This window comes from Rattus norvegicus, chromosome 4, assembly GCF_021556685.1.
Source record: "Rattus norvegicus strain SHRSP/BbbUtx chromosome 4, alternate assembly SHRSP_T2T, whole genome shotgun sequence".
NCBI lineage: Eukaryota > Metazoa > Chordata > Mammalia > Rodentia > Muridae > Rattus > Rattus norvegicus.
In genome coordinates this window covers 81,893,801-81,910,984 of record NC_141537.1, presented here as the reverse complement: position 1 = coordinate 81,910,984, position 17,184 = coordinate 81,893,801, and the positions used below count along the sequence as shown (strand labels likewise).

General features: G+C 45.0%; 1 protein-coding gene across 7 annotated transcripts in view; it reads right to left on the bottom strand.

Annotated features, from left to right (window-relative positions):
* LOC147994853 (uncharacterized) overlaps positions 1-16,143 on the bottom strand; it is a 29,230-nt gene extending 13,087 nt beyond the window's left edge. For 2 of the 7 annotated variants that reach the window (XR_015686570.1, XR_015686573.1), the window contains exons 1-2: positions 15,794-16,034; positions 7,741-7,879 (exon numbers count right to left, since the gene is read on the bottom strand). Coding sequence is in view for 1 of the 7 variants with exons in the window: in XM_087659742.1 (XP_087515868.1) it covers positions 971-1,120 (150 nt within the window). In the remaining 6 variants the exon portion in view is untranslated. Of the gene's footprint in view, positions 1-970; positions 1,285-7,740; positions 7,880-15,793 lie in introns of those variants that run through there. The other 5 variants (XR_015686572.1, XR_015686569.1, XR_015686571.1 and 2 more) reach the window with 5 other exon arrangements.
* Between the last annotated feature and the right edge of the window lie 1,041 nt (positions 16,144-17,184).

The window sequence follows — 17,184 nt, the reverse complement described above, 5'->3', positions numbered from 1 at the left end:
TCACCTGATCTGAGTAGAAGGGCTCTACAATCTTTAATGGCCTTCACCTTCTGATCAGGCTACCTTGGGGTCAGTGCAACCATTTCTGTCCCTCTTCTAGTTTATGACAATGTAAGGACTTTGCCAGGAGGCCAAGGAGACGCTAAAGTAGCCCTGACACCTAACAACCACTTCCACTCAGTAAGGACACCTGGGGGTCCAGGGACACCAACGGGGAGAGAAGCAGAGCTCTGGGTAGCCGAAAATTTATTGTAATTATGAGAGCCATAGGTCTGTGACTCTCTGCTCTGTCCATTTACTTGGCCTCAAATTTGGGATATTTGGGGCAGAGAACACATTGGGATATAGATCCTCATTCTCTCCTTCTCCCTCTCTTTCTTCACACACACACACGCACGCACGCACACACAAGCACGTGTACACATACTTACACACGCACACACTCACACACTTTTATATATAAAAGCACTAAGATAACTAATATAACCGCGCCATCCCTGGCCCACCTTGCATTCCCATCTTGGGCACCCCTGTTGGTGCCTTGTACATTCACAAGTACACTTTCCATCCTTAGCCGAATCCTGTTTGTTCCTGCCATGGGGCCCTGTGCTATCTCTTCCTTCAGAAACATTCTTCTTCCAGATTTCTCTATGACTACCTTTTATTCTAATTTCAGTTAAAACTCCTCAATGGCTAGGCCTCTTCAGGTTCGTCCGTCTTAGTAACTCCCTGTCTTACAAGTTTCAGTCATCAAACTACTTCTTGTGTAGTGATGCTTTTAATTGTTTTCTGACATCTTTCCATGACCAAGTAGCACAACCACATACTTTAGCCCCCGCACGTGGTCAGTCAAGACAAGACCAGGTACCTCCACCTCTAGGTAGTCAGGAAAACCCCCCTAACTCAGCTCTGACCAATCAAGTGTAAGTGGGCGTGTCCTTAGAAAGAGGCGGCACCTGCGCCATTTTACCTTCTCCAGAGCAGCCTCTCCCGGCTGGTTGGATGGGAACGTGGTCACTGAGTCTGGAGCAGCCAGCTGGGCTTTGCGATGAAAGACAAATGCTGAAGGTAGCCGGGCTCTGTGATAAAAGGACTCAGAGTCTTTGACGACCTGTGACATGATACAGCCCTGCCAGCCATTAGCCAAATAGCTATGGACTTCTTTGATGGGACAGAGAATCTTGTTCGAACTTGAGTAAGCTATTATTATACTGAGTCTTTTGTTATTTCTAGCTCACCCACTCCTTAACCAATACTAGCCTGCCTCTAGCCCTGACATCATGAAAATAAGGAACTCGCTGGCCTGGCTCATGACGTGCACCGGATGCCAGCACTAGTGTCTCTAATAATGATGAGCACATAATAGTTTAGTAAATACTCCGTGAGTTTTGACTCTCTTCATATTTCTTTTTTCTTTCCGTTCCTTTTTTAATATTCGAGACAGAGTCTTACTATGTAGATCAGACTGACCTTGGTAATGTGTCCTATTAGGGTTTCCACTACTGAGAAGTCACCATGAGCAAGGCAACTCTTCTAAGGGGCAACACTGAACTGGGGCTGGCTTACAGGTTCAGAGATTCAGTCCATTATCATCACAGCAGACATGGTGGCATCCAGACAGACATGGTGCTGGAGAAGGAGCCAAAGGTTCTATATCTAGATTTGAAGGCAATCAGATCTTCCGACTTCTAGATAGCTAGAGGAGGGTTTCAAAACCCACCCCCACAGTGACGCGCTTCCTCCAACATGGCCACACCTGTGATAGTGCCGCTCCCTGGGCCAAGCATATTCAAACCCCCACAATGTATAACTCAGGTTGGCTCTGAACTCATGGTCATCCTGTCTCAGTGGTCTAGGTGCTGGGATAACAGCTGTGCAGCACATCTGACTTCTTATTTACTTTCCTCTCACAGACAGCTCCCTCTGTGTTGCTGCACTCTAATCCTCTCTGATCTCAAGTCCTTTCCTTTCCACAAGGTCCTGAAAGGTTGACATTTTCCAGGCTTTATTCATGGCTGAGGTGCAAAGTCCTTCAGTGTTTTTCATGCCCTCAAACCCATCTGAGTAAAACTGCCCTCATTGTGTCCACAAACAGCCAAGACTGGCACATACCACTCTGTTTGGACCAGAATTATCACATGACCAGAGGTGTCCAACCAGTACGCTTGTAGGGAACTTCATTACAAATTAGTCTGTAAGGATGAAAAATACCAAGAAAAATCCTTTTATTGGGACTATTTCTTTGTCTTGGGTTAAATTTACTTTAAAAAATAATGATAAATAGGTAAAAGAAAAATTACCCACTTCAAATGTTAGCAGTTTTAATAAGATTTTTGTATAAGCATGAAAACTACCTAGGGATGTCTAAAAAAAGGGATATCTTCAAGATGCAATTATTATTGGGACTTATGTGCACATTTTACCTTAATTGTGCAAGCATCACATGTGTGTGCACACACCCACTCACACTTCTGTATGGCATCTACAGCAAGCTCAAGTGTGTGTGCACACCCACTCACACACACTTCTGTATCTACAGCATATCTTTTTGGGCCAAGCTATGTAGATCCATTGGAGACTGATCATATTCTTTCAATGGACGATAGTTAATACATCCCATAATTTACTCATGGATGCCGGACACTGCAGCAGGCATCTTCTGAGATGTAGATTAAGACACTGATGAGAAGGAGGCAGAGAGGTGGGACTGCAAAGCCAAACAGGATGTTTAGACAATTCTCCTTAAATATTCCAAGTTAATATCCAAAATGGCTGTAGCAAGTTTGCTGGTATGGATGGAGGCTCAAGGCTTCTCCCAGTCTGTAGCTCTGCCTCTAGAATTCGTTTTTATTTTGGTCAGTTAGCTAGTAAAGGACACAACGAAGGTCAAGAAGTGTGAGGTGTGCGGGCGTCATGGGGTGAACTGTAAAAGCTAAAAGCTACGAGGAAGCAGAGCTGGGGAGAGAAGGGACATGAGGAGGGTGAGAAACAGCAGCATAGGGGAGGAGCCCTGTGGACCTAGGTAGAAGCCAGACAGGTTGGAGGAGCTGAACTGTGCGCTCATTGGCTGGTGCCTGGGACATCCCAGAGGCCACAGCCCCACGCTCCTCCCCTGGTTTTCGCCTTTGTGCCTCTCCCCAGCTCCTTTACACACCTATTTCTCCACAGTACCCTGTTCCTATTCCAGCCCCACTGTGTCTAAACCATCATAACTTTCCATCTACTGAATAGAATCTTCTAGATTTGCCGCTTTCTTTAAATGATTTCTGCCATGCTCCTGGCCACAAAATCCTGTAACTATCAATAGTACATTCAAATGTATCCCTGCTTAAATTTGTTTCTATTTAATATGATTTAAGTTGCAAATGGAAGCCCACAGCTTTACCATCCGGGCTATCTTAAGGGCACAATTCTGTCATGTTAGATACGTTCACAGTGGTGTGTGGCTAACCTCTCAGGGATTCTGAGCTTACATCTCTGTACCCATCACCCTCACCCTCACCCCCAGTCTGCACAGATATTTCATGACCCCCAGCTACTCGGGTCAAGTCTCAGAGTAGGGATTGTGTGCTTGTCCCCAGGTCTTAGGATGTACCAATAAGCCAAGAGCGGTAAAGACAGATGACTCTCCTTATTTCGTCCACATGCCGCCCAATGGTGATTATTTATTCTGTATCTAACACTTTCTGCAGATTCCTTCTGCTTCTCAAAACAGCCTCTGGTTATGTTAATTTTGCTTGTGGACAGAGGCCCAGGAAGGCAGCCTAGAAAAGGCAGCCAGATGAGATGACAGCGACCTGCTCCTTAAATGTCAGGTTGCCTGCCTGTCTCCTGATCAGGGAGGAAACCTAGCTCAGCCCTACTGACTGAGGGAGAAGGCATAGCTCATCCACACTGACCAAGAAGTGAGGGGATGTCAGGCAACCAGACTCCGTTTTAGAGGTGTGCTTGCCTCCTGTCTTTGCAGTCTCCACACTTGTCTCCTCCTCTTCTCACTTTCTCAGAGGCCTCTCATAAGGTGGGTCTGGCCATCAGAAAAAGGTCTTTCCCTATGTGACCAATTCAATGGCAAGATCAGTAGGTGACCACACAATGGCTAGTCCAGTCATGGTTCAAGTTTTCCAAATGTCCAGTGACGGCCACTGCTGTCGACGTTGGTAATGCAGCCTTATGGCTCAGAGGTTAAGAGCACTGGCTGCTCTTCCAGAGGTCCCAAGTTCAGTTCCCAGCAACCACATGGTGGCTCACAACCATCTGTAAGGAGATCCAACGACTTCTTCTAGTGTGTCTGAGGATAGTGACAGTGTACTCACATGCATATAAAAATATTTATTAAAAAAAAAGGGGTTGGGGATTTAGCTCAGTGGTAGAGCGCTTGCCTAGGAAGCGCAAGGCCCTGGGTTCGGTCCCCAGCTCTGAAAAAAAGAGCCAAAAAAAAAAATCTACTAGAAATAACGAAGAAATTAAGCAAACCCATAGAGTACATAGTATTAAAAAAAAAAGAAATGAAGAAGCTTTTGTTTCTTAGAATAGGTGTCAACAAGTCAGTTGTCACCATTCCAACTGACCAGGAGGTCTGGTTCCAGCTAACACTCTGTGTCTCCTCTTCCTTAGAAATTACTTTTTAGTATTTTTTAATATATGTATAATTTTGTGTGTATAGCAGGTTTGTCAGAGTGCATTTCAGTGATCCATAAACACACAGGCCCCACAGAGGCCAGAAGAGGGTGTTAGGTCCCCTGGGACTGGGGTTATAGACAGTTGTGAGCCATTATGTAGGTGCTAGGAGTTGAACCCAGGTCCTCTGGAAAAACAGCCAGTGCTCTTAACTTCTGATCCATCTCTTCAGGTCCCTAAAGTTCACCTTTGAAACTCAATTCCTTCATCTGTAGATTAGAAATGAAAGTGCTGTCTATCTATCATTTAAAAGTATTATGTTAGTATCTAAAAGTATTCTTTAGGGGTTGGGGATTTAGCTCAGTGGTAGAGCGCTTGCCTAGGAAGCACAAGGCCCTGGGTTCGGTCCCCAGCTCCGAAAAAAAGAACCCCCACCAAAAAAAGTATTCTTTAGACCTGATGGGAGGCCTATAAACAGTTTCTCACAGGAAACTTTCCACTGGCCAAAATCTGCAGGACAAGACGAAGTGGGCTGTTCTGGGCAATTAAAGCCATCTGCTCAAACAAGTCTCTGCAAAGCAAATTTTTTGGAAGAGAAATTAGTAGAATAGTTTTCAGAGGAACTCCAGATTTACAGGGGAAAATGGAGCATGAAGCATAGCTTGCTGTCGTGTCTTTTCCCTTGTGCACGGTGTAGCCCCACTATTCACAGCAGCGCCTCAGTGTGGCATATTTGCTGTAATTGACAACATTTTACACATGTGTGGTTATTGACAAAAGTCTGGTGGGAAACCTCCTATGGGCTTCAGAGATGTGTAGCATCAGGAATGCACCCATGTACGGCTGTAGAGAGGAGCTTCCCTGCCCTCAAATCCCCTGTGCTCAGCCTTCCTGCCCTGCTCTGCATCCACCCCTGGATCTACTGACTTTCAGTGTCTCCATGGCTCTGCCCTTTCCGGACACTGTGTCACCCTGTGCGGCCATTCAAGTTGATGTCTTTAACCACCTTTCTCCACTTCATCTTCTCCATCATCTTCTCAGCCCTCGGTCACTTAATACTGTCCTCTTGTCTTCATGCTTATCTAATTTGCCTATCGAAGGACATGTTTGCTGACTGACTCCAATTTCTCTTAGTTACAGAACGAAACAGCCGCCCACCACCACCACCCCAATGCTATAAGCATTGCTTGGCTGAGTTTTGGTAGATTTAGATTTCCAGTCCTTTTGAGTAACTACCAAGGAATGATATAGTTAAATTTCTGGGTTTGTTTTTTAAATGCTAAACTTGGGCTAGCAAGATAACAAAGGCGGTCTCCAACAAGCCTAACAACGCAAAACTAGGGCCCACATGGTAGAAGAAGAGAACTGAAGGATACCCTCTGTGTGTTCACTCAGACTCCATCTATCCATCTACTTATCTATCTATCCATCATCTACCTATCTATCTATCCATCATCTACCTACCTATCTATCCACTATCTATCTATCTATCTATCTATCTATCCTATCTATCTACTCTATCTATCTATCCATCATCTATCTATCAATCTATCTATCTACTCTATCTATCCTATCTATCTATCCATCATCTATCTATCAATCTATCTACTCTACCTATCTATCTATCTATCTATCTATCTATCTATCTATCCTATCTACCCTACCTATCTATCTATCTACCCTACCTATCTATCTATCTACTCTATCAATCTATCTATCTACTCTATCTATCTATCTATCTATCTATCTATCTATCTATCTATCCTATCTACCCTACCTATCTATCTACTCTATCTATCTATCTACTCTATCTATCTGTCTATCTATCTATCTACTCTATCTATCTATCCATCATCTATCTATCAATCTATCTACTCTATCTATCTATCTATCCTATCCTATCTACCCTATCTATCTATCTATCTATCTATCTATCTATCTATCTATCTATCTACTTTATCTCTCTGTCTATCTATCTATCTATCCTATCCTATCTACCCTACCTATCTATCTACTCTATCTGTCTGTCTATCTATCTATCTATCTATCTATCTATCTATCTATCTATCCATCTATCGTATCTACTCTATCTATCTATCTACTCTATCTGTCTATCTATCCATCATCTACCTATCTATCTATTTCTCTATCTATCTACCTATCTATCCATCCATCCTTTCCCTCTCTGAATAAATGCATATAATTTTTAAAAGCTTTGAACATTTCAAAATATTTTATTAGTCTTTGAAAGTGTAACAGAATAGGTATCGCTTCTATTTTCCCTCCCCCTAACTTCCCAGATCTAACCCTAACACTAAAAACTAAAATAACAAAACTTCTGAACCGTCTTCCGCAGAAGCGGCTGCCCATTCACATCTCCCTGTGGTGTGTGGCCATCTTTGCTCCCTCGAACTGCACCGCAGCTGAGCGGCATAGGTCCGCCTGCGTCTGGCCCTTCAGTTCTGTTCTCCTGACTTGCTCGCCCTGCTTTGGGCAGTGCCACGCTTTCTTCATGGCTGCAGCTTTAGACAGTGCCTGAAGTCAGGGACACTCAATGCTCTTATTTTTCTTCTACATGACTTAGGTCTCTCACCTCACCACACAACCTTTAGGAATCAGTTGTCAGTACCCACCAAGCTACTTGTTGGTATATTTATTAGAATTATGGTTAATCTAATGATTAAGTTGGGAGAATCTTACATCTGGAGAACATGGTGCCAAAGCGTCACACTCACAAACACAAAACCTCTTTGTGTACTTCTCAATTTCTTTAATTTCTTTCAGCAGAGTTTTGCAGTTCTCTTTATAGACATCTCACGTACATTGTTAGAGCTAAACCCAGATATTTTTTTGGTGCTACTATGAAACAAATTGGCTTCTAAAATAGGTTAAAGTTGTTGTTTAACAATATGACTGTCCTTTTACTGATCATTCTGTGTCAGATTGGCTGCCACAGTGGAAATACACGCAGGTTTTCCCTTACTGGATCCACCCTTCTTTGCCTTGGGTCTTAGCAAGGGAAAGTAGTCTGAGTCACTCAAATGTTTGCATTTTATTTGAAACTAAGACTGTGAGGACCACACATCCCTACCTCAGTTTCTCTCCCTAGGACTGTAGACTTACCCTCTGTGTTAGTCAGTTTCCTTCCCACTTTGGCCAAATAGCGGAGGCAAACAGCTTCAACCGGGATGATTTACTGTCTCAGGACCTCGGAAGTTCCATAGCGTCCTGGTTGGGAGGGCGTGTGGAGGAGAGCAGCTCCCTTCATGGTGGTCAGGAAGCAGAGAGGTTAGAACATCTATGCTACTTGGCTTTCTCCCTTTCCCTTTAGTTCATCTGTGTCCCCAAACAATGGGATGGTCTCACAGTTAACGTATGCATTCCCAGCTTAGTTCATCTTCTCCAGAAATATCCTCAGACAAACCCAGCAGCTTTCCTGACCTTCCAGTGAAGTCGGTAGCCATGGTTCACCATCAAGCCCTCTTCATTCTTCAGCCCTTGTATGCTATTGATCTAAGTTTGTGCTGGGATTTCCCAAATCCACAAGTTGTGGACTAGGTATAACTTCAGCCTAAGAAACACTGCCCAGTACAGGGGGTAAATTTCAATGCTGTATTCTGTTATGGGGAGCTTTAAGTAAATAAGCCTTTGGGAGCTTTTCTTCCAAAATGTATCATTCCTAATAGGTGTTCATTAAGAAATGGGTCCTGGGGCTAGAGAGATGGCTCAGTGATTAAGAGTACTGGCTGCTCTTCCAAAGGTCCTGAGTTCAATTCCCAGCAACCATATGGTGGCTCACAACCATCTGTAATGGAATCTGATGCCTTCTTCTGGTGTGTTTGAAGACAGCTACAGTGTACTCATGTATACTCATATACATAAAATAAGTAAATAAATTTTAAAAAGAAAGAAATGGGTCCCTAGGAAAGGCCACGCCTAGACTGTGATGACGTCTGTGTTCTACTTGACAGGTACTCAGCTTATCAGGTAGCAAGGTAGCCTGGGGAAGAAGCACTTGCCTTTCCAGAAGCCTCATGTTGCTGGCTTTTGGTTCCAGAAGGGCTTACCTTGACCTCAGGCTCTCAAAGAGCTGGCCTTGATTCTCAATACCCCCTGGCCTATTCGCTTTCAACATTGAAAATACTGGGGTGTTCTCATCCAAGTTCCCTGTGCCCGCACACTGAGGATGCCTCCTCTCTAAGGTGTGGCCTCAAAACCACTGTCCATTCAAGCATCTCCCTCTGTTAAACATAACTAATGCATGGCACCCCATAAAGCTGGTACTTAGGATGGGATGACAAGGAAATTGTTGGGACTCTGGACAAGAGGAAGGATGTAGAGGAGGCTAAGTCACATTATCATCAACAGAATAAGAACATGGTCTTAAAAAGGCAGGATCCGGCATGGTTTCTCCAGTAAAATACAGCATTATAGCAAATGAATTTCAATTTTCGGGTCGAGCATGCCCAGGCTGCTCTGTGGCGGTTTACGGCAGCCCTGGGATGGAAGTTCTCCGGGTTGGCTTTATTGGTTTCTGGCATCGTGGCTCATATTTTGAGCAACTCCCATAAAACGTACTTGGGAGTTATTGTTTTCCTTTAAAGACTGCGACAGTAAAGCAGGTTCTTAATAAAGTGTTTTGAGGAGGCAGCCGGCTGGAAGCTTCTGGGCGAGAATTGAAGCTTGTAAAGACCCAAATATGTCTCTAATTATATCGAACTTCCACGTAATCGGACAGCAAGGCTAGCAATTACTTCTGAGTGAGAGTGTGTGTCCATAGGAAGGGAAAGTGGCCCTCAGACTTCAGGGAAGCTAGTGAAAGTCCGGCATCTGCACTTGATCTTAAATACCTCTCACTCTCTGTGTTGAAAGGTCTCATTGATTCAACAAGACTCTTCAATAAACATCTGGTAGAAACCCGGGGTTTTCCTTAAAATTGAGTTTTGGTATTTTTTTGTTTTTTGTTTTTAATCTCTGATGCCTGTAGAATTGCCTCAGCCTTAGTTGTCTATAATAAGTCAAATCCACCAATAAACAGGGGGCTGGCTGACTTTAAGGCTCTTGTCTCTCTTGATGTGAACCTGACGTGACCTCCAGTTTTCAAGCAGATTTCACAAATGATGACAGAGTGAGGTAGAACATCCCTGGACTGCAAGGGGTCTGCACTCCCACAATGCACTGTTCAGTCCCACGTGTGGTCTAGACTCCAGTCTGTCTGAAAGCGCAGTGAGCTGTACTCAGTAGCAGGTTGTAGTAGCCACTGTTGTCATTGTTGGGATGAAAATATCTGACAAAAGCAACCTATGGGAAAGGGGGCTCATTCAGGCTCACCATCTGAGGGTGTGGTCTATCGTTGAGGCAGGAGAGTGGGAGAGCTGGGCACACTATGTTTGCTGTCAGGAATCAGACAGAGATAAATGGGGTGCTCAGACCGCTTTCTCTGCGTCAGTCAGTCTGTGACCCCAGCCCATGAGATGGTGACACACATATTCAAGGTAGGTCTTTCCTCCTTGGCCAACCTCTCTGGAAACAGCCTCACAGACACCCTGAGGTACGTTTCCTAGGTTACCCAAAATCCAGTCATATTTACAGTGAAGCTTAACCATGACACAGGACAACAGGGGCGTCTGGTGCAGGCCTCATGGTTCCCGACCGAAGGCAGGCTCTTCTGAGAGCGTTCTTTCTCACCACAGCACTACCCACTGGAATAAGGCAGCCAGGATGTACAGTGACTTCAGAACCTTGCCCGAGCTGCTGCTGCTGCCAGAGTCACACTTGATTTCAGCAGGTGATTTCTTAACCGCTTGTTTAGAAGGGCACACTCTCATGGAGTCTTCTTCTAAGACAACCACGTCATACAGAGCCGCTCAGAAACACCCACAAGTACGAATATAAGTGGTTTCTCAGAGAAATTGACTTCCAGAGAAACCAGTTAGAAGCCATTTTAGGGAACCTGCCTCCCGGTTAGAGGATGTGCTTCATGAATGCGAGGCAGGCATGTGAGAGTCACAGTAGTAGCCCCGTCAGAACCAGGCTACAGTAAGTCAAGCACTTGCGGGTGGGTCTCAGTTTATCAGCCAAGTGAAGAGGATTAGATTTTCATGTCTTTTATCGTTTGCACCTAAAATGTCTTGTGTTTTGAATACCAGTTCCTAAGCAGGTAGCACTCTTCGGTGAGGCGGCAGAGTCTTTAGGAAGTGGGGTCTAGCTGGTAGGAGTAGGCCACTAGGCCTAGGCTTTGAAGGTTCCTGTCCTGCTCTTTGCTTCCTGACCTGCCACCACGGGAACAGTCTGCCACACACAACCACTGTCACAGACAGAATTGTCCCACTCTGACTTCTTGTCAAGACAGACCGAGAGAGACTGTCTGAAACCATCAGGCAAAGGAACTCTCTTCTTTCTTGTGTTGTTTCTGTGAGGGTTTTGCTGGTCACAGTGACACAAATCCAGCTGATGAAAAGCCTTTTGTCCTCCGTCATGGAGCAGCCACGGCTCAGTCTTCTGAAAGGCAGCAGCAACAGAGGAGGGATCCGGTGGAGCATAAGGAGGGTGCTGGCCATCTAGGGCTCTCGTTAACCTGTGAAAAGCTCTCAGGGAGAACTTTCTCTCGAGATGGAGACCCTCCAACTTTAAAGACCAGACCGAGACACCACAGGATGCAATCAGCAAGAGGATTTGGTTTATTGTCGGGATACACAGGCACAGGCACCTGCGGGCGCTTCAGTCACTCGGGGGACTGGCGCACCCCACGGAACCAAGGATGGGCTTTTATAGGATTTTGGGGAGCAGAAGCAAGCATACAGAAGCAGATGCATGGTTACAGGGATATAATTGGTGGATTCTAATATGGCAAGGGTTTAGCCCGGGGGCAAGTTTCCTAGCTACCTTCCTGAAACATAACGGCTGACTCGGCCCCCCCAAGGGTTCAGCCCGGGGGCAAGTTTCTTAGCTACCTTCTTGGAACATAACGACTGACTCGGCCCCCCACCAGGGTGTGGGACCTCTCTCGGGGCTTTTTTTTCATTGTCAGGTGCTCAACGGCAGTCCTCCTGTTGCCAGGCCTTCAACCAAACACATCTTGTTTGGCAGCCGCTGTGTACTCAGTGTTCTAACCTTTCTCTGAACCAGTCATCTTAAATATAGCCTTGCAAAATGGCGTTACTGCTGCTAAGCTGGGGTCTTTCACCTGCTCGATGAAATTCATGACCTCTCCCTCCCCGATCCACTGTAAGAGGACTTTGGGAGGCTTAAACCAAAGTGTTATGGCTTTCTCTCTAACTGCTTACTACCATCTTGGGCGAAATTTGTACTTCTATGTGAATGGCTCCTTCCTCCTTCCTCCTTTATCTTTCCCCAGAGCCATTTCATCTGCTGGATTATGAGTCCTTGAATCGGGAAGCAAGATTTTTACCCTCAGTGTCCTAGAAAATCACTAATATTTGTCACAAGGATGAAACAAAGTCATTTTTACCTGACGCTTCCATAGATAAGCCCCTTAGTCAGGTACTTTTACATAGAGTATAATCCTGGGTGAATTTACCATGCCAGGGGTTAATGCATTTAGCACCGACTCGTGATGGCAAACGCCATTGCCTGTCAACTCTAAGACACAAGGATCATAAAGAACCCATCTGATTCGAGTCTCCTTTATCTTCTGTCTTCCCCAGAAGATTGGCATGTGCTTCTATTTTATTCAACCCTGGCATAAAAGGCCAGAGATTGCTTCTGGATCTGAGCTCCCATAGAGAACTTCGGTCCTGTGGCAATTCCTTTCAGTTTTTGTTCCTTATCCAAAATCCGGTGTCATTTGTATTCTGCCTTCAAAGGCTCTGGTTACAGTGACTTTTAAGGCGCCCTCTTAAAGTAACTGACGTGCTAGGCAGCGGGCCCCATATATGCAGGGTCATTGTCTGTCTTTTGATGTATTCAGCAGGCTGCCTTCTCCTGTTTATGTGCCTCCAGATAGTTATTACGTGCCATCATTCTTGGTATCATCAGCGCCCCGATGCCTGTTTTCTTTACTTTATCTGTTGAGCAGAAGTGTATTTAGTGTTAAGAATGATACATCATAAAGGTAGGAAAAGGTGAACCCTTTGATATATTACAAGTCTTTCATAGCATGAAATAACCATTGCCTATTATTTTACTCCTGACGTTTTTATTTTTAAGGGAATTTCGCTTGATTTGTGGTGCTGACACCTTTGATATGTTGTTTCCAGTGACCTTACATCCAAAATCAGTAGCGTGTGACATTTGATGGCCCAGATAAAAAACATTAATGGTGGAAGAGAGGGTTTATTTTCCTGGTCATAAATTAAGTTTAAATAACTCTGAATTTATTTTAAACTCTCCAGTACTTTTTACTGTCCAAGCAATAAATGTATTTATTACTGGGGGCCTGGCTGGTGCCAACGGAGCCTTGTGCTTGACTGCCCTGAGTCTTTCCCTCTGTCTCCAGAATGGTTGATAAGGCTGATTTGTATGAACTATTCTCTAATTTCTGAGGATGGAGATCAGAAAGAGGCTGCTTATCAGAGAGGTGAACCTGGAATGACTTTGTTACTCTCGAGGCTAACAAAAGCAGGAGTTTGTACCATGTTCCCTGGTACACCAGATCCAGTGGTGAGTGAGCTGTGGTCTGGAGTTCAGACTGGGGGATGTAGATGTGTAAGCAGTCCTACCTCAGCTGCTGATTTAGTTTCCGCATGGATGAGGATGCATTTCTCTATTTTTATCTAGTTGTGTGTACAGTATTTGTTCATTAGATGTATCATAGACAGACATTAGAGACCTCAGGTTAACCAGTTTTATGATTTAAAATGATCTGCACATTTTCGAACGGTCTTATTTCAGTTGAGATGCTCACACGGTAGACATCCAGCATCTGAAAGTGTCCAACGGCTTCCAGCTTCGTCACCAGATTGTGCAGCCTCATCCCTACCGAGTTCTCGAAGGCTTTTGTAACCCCGGAACACAGCCCTGTGCTTCTTGGCAGTCATTTTCCAGTCTGCCATGCTCCCTGCCTATGACCTCGGTGATCTCCTTGCCTCTAGGAATTTGCTGATTTGACATTTCACATGCCTCGTATCGGGTTATATCTTGTATCAGGTTACACCTTGTATCGGGTTATAGGCAGCCTGCTGGATCCAGTTCATCCCGTTCAGTATGTCGTTTCTGAGGCTCGTGCATGGGGCAGCATGTAGCCGGACTCCTTTTTGTGGCTGCAGAATGTTCCATTGTATGGATACGTCCCCGGCTTATAGACACCTATAAGGAGTTCATCTACATGTTCTTATTAAGTCACTAAGCACCATCTCCTATTTGGAGCATTCTTTAAAGGTCAGACCTTGGGCTGGGGAGATTGCTCAGTGGATAAAGGAGATGTTGCACAAACAAGAGGACCTAGGCTCAGATCCTCAGAAACCAAGTTAAAAAGCTGGGTGGAGCCAACAAGATGGCCGGGTTGGTGACAGCACTTGCCACTAAGCCTGATGACCTGAGTTGGGTCCCTAGGAACCCCAGGGTAGAAGAATCGAACCAACCTTATCTAGTTGTTCCCTGACCTTCACTTCATACTATGACATTCATGCATGAGCACACATGAACACAATCACTCAATCAATCAACTGATCAATCAAGTAAAGCCAACAATTTAAAGTTTCTTAAAGATTTCATTTGTGTTTATTTTATAACCATGCATATTTAGCCTACATGAACATCTGTGTCCCATGTAAATGTAATGTGTGCCTGCAGAGGCTGGAAAAGGGGACCAGATCCTCTGGGTCTGGGGTCATGCAGAGTTGTTCCTTGCCATGTGGGTAATGGGAACCGAACCAGGAGCTTCTGGAAGAAGCAAGCAGAGCTCTTAATCGCTGAGCCACCTCTTCGGCCCTTGAGGTAATTTTTTAAAGTTATACCTTAGAAAAAGTGAAATAAAGTGTATGTCATTTTTACAGCTGCAATAGTAACAATTACATGCTATTTAGTTATCTGTAATAAATTTTTTTATAGCTCTTGCCTCAAAGTAAGGAAAAAAAGAAGAATCCAAGAGCTCTTTTGTTAGTATGAGCCAGGTAGAAAAATGTCAAGTCATCCACTAACCATAAATTCACATCTGACTGGGTGTGGTGGAGCATGCCTTTAATCCCTGCATTCCTGAGGCAAAGGCAGATTTCTGGCTATGAGCTCAAGGCCGTACTGGTCTACATGGTGAGTTTCATATATGCTGGGGCTACACAGTGAGACCGTACCCTGCCCAGACCCCCATGAGCAAAAGAGTTGAAGACTGCCTATGATTCTTGAAGAAAAGGACATTGTTTCCTGAAGACCCGCTGCCTGCTCTTGGACCCTGGAATAGTCTTCCTGGGTAAACCCCATCTGACCCGCATTTATGCATCTCTACCTCCTAAGCTCTTTGTACGCATGGCGCCACATCCTCTCGGGAACCCTCGGACCATGCTTCGTGCCCAGGGCTATGACATTTAGAAGCTTCTCCTTTTTGTCTCTACTGAGAAAAAAAGGAAAAGTCCTGTAGAAAGCACCCTGCTCAGTGCAGATCAGCCCCTGCTTCCCCGCCACAGAGAACCCGTCTAATTCACCCTCACGTGACCAGCTGAAGGTCCACCCCCAGAGAGAGTGCAGTGGCGTTACCACGCTAAATTAAAAGTTACGCTGCGCCTGCCTTCTGAGCCTCTTGTCTAATACTCTACTCTGTCTGAAGATGACTCCGTCCTCTCTTCTCACACAATCGGTGACATAGTTTCGAATTATACATAAATGTAACCACACCGTGTATGTTCCACACTTACGATAACTTTAACATATAGATTAAAAAGGCAAATTCTACATGTATTCTTATAACTCGAGTAGAATATGCATGATAAGCAATTTTCAGATTTTAAGTGGTGAAGATTTCAAGCGAATCAATCTAAATATGAGTGCATTTCTAAAACAAACAAACAAAAAATCCCTGTCTCTTATATTCTGCTTCAACGATCATTTACCACTGTACTGTTTAATTTTCTAGCACAATATACAACAGACAGACTCGGCACCCTCTGCACCCCCCCCCTTGTGCCTCGCTTCCATCTTCCTGCCTTTAATCTCAGCCGATTTTGTCTTGCTATAACAGATAACACAGGCGACATAATTATGAAAGCAAGGAGTTGCTACTCACGTTTTTAAATAGCTACCAGGGCAAGTCAAGGTCCAGAATCTGGCCAAAGCCTTCTGGGCCTTCCAGTGACACAGGGTGTGACTTAATGACAGTGTGAGAGAGGCTGACGACCCACTCTCAAGTTAACAATGTGAGCCACAGGACACAATCCTGGTGACTGTATCTTCTCTGTAAGGGCCCACCTCAGGACAGGTGCCTTTCTAATAACTTCCGCACATCAGCTTCAGGAACCACACTTCCTGGGGTTCCAGTGCTCATAGCTCCTCCCAGTGCTCATAGCTCCTCCCAGTGTTAACCGGTCTTCAAAATCTTCACTCATCATCAGCGGCTACCTCCCGCTAGGGCACCTCCCACAATTTCGTGGGTTGTTAGTGATGCTAAGCTCCAGGAAATGCAGGGCCCAGAGGCAGCAGTGTCTTTTGTGAGTTCAGCAAACCTTATGACAACCCCTCTTACATTATCCTTGGGGAGCTGAGGGACAGCTAGCTGTATGACTGGCAGGTAACAACCTGGCACTGGACTGGGAAGTAAAACTGATCTACAGGTGACAGAATTACGATGCAAAAAGATCTTATGATCAAAAGGCCTGAAACTGTGTCCAGGACTCATTGAATTTAATGGTGATAAACATAAGACTCTGCCATCTGGGTAAGTCGCTGGGGCAAACCTCTGAGGTAAGAAGGGCTGCCTCAAAGCCACCCATGTGTAAAAAGGCCCGGGGTTTCAGGTGATGGCCGGGGTGACATGTCGTGGTTACCAGCAGGCCACTTGAACTAGACTTGCCAGAGCTGAACTCTCCTCCCTCCTTCATTCCCCCGGAGTCAGAGGCATTTGGCATAGTGTGCTCCCTTCTGAGCACCATATTTGAGAAGAAAGAATGCTAAAATGGGCAAGAGTTCAGAAGGCATCCCGTGCTTCACACGGCTCTGAGGAGAAGCGAGGGGCACAGGGGCTACCCCTAGCACAGGGCCCTGGCAGGCAAGACATCCTTTTGCAGGTTGTGAGGGCATTTTGACCAGGAGTTTTGTAACCTGTATCAATCAGAGGTGAGTAAGGTTGAGTCACAGGGCAGTGTCCCGTTCAGGAATAATTTAGCAGGCGGACTTTAAAAGTCTTTATGTGAAAATTTGATTTTGAAAAAAGTTGGGATGGGAATTATATATAGCTCAGTGGTAGAGCATTTGCCTAGCATGTGCAAGACCCTGCGTTCAGTTGCTGGCATCACACATACACAAAAGATAAAAATCCTTTTTTTCTCAAAAGATTTTGATTCCCATTCTGATCCATCAGTCTTCCCTCCTCTTCTCCTCAGAGGAGCCCTTGGCCTATGCCTGGGCACTCACTTAGATAGAGCCATGGGCCATTTCAATCGTCACTGCAACCATGGGGCA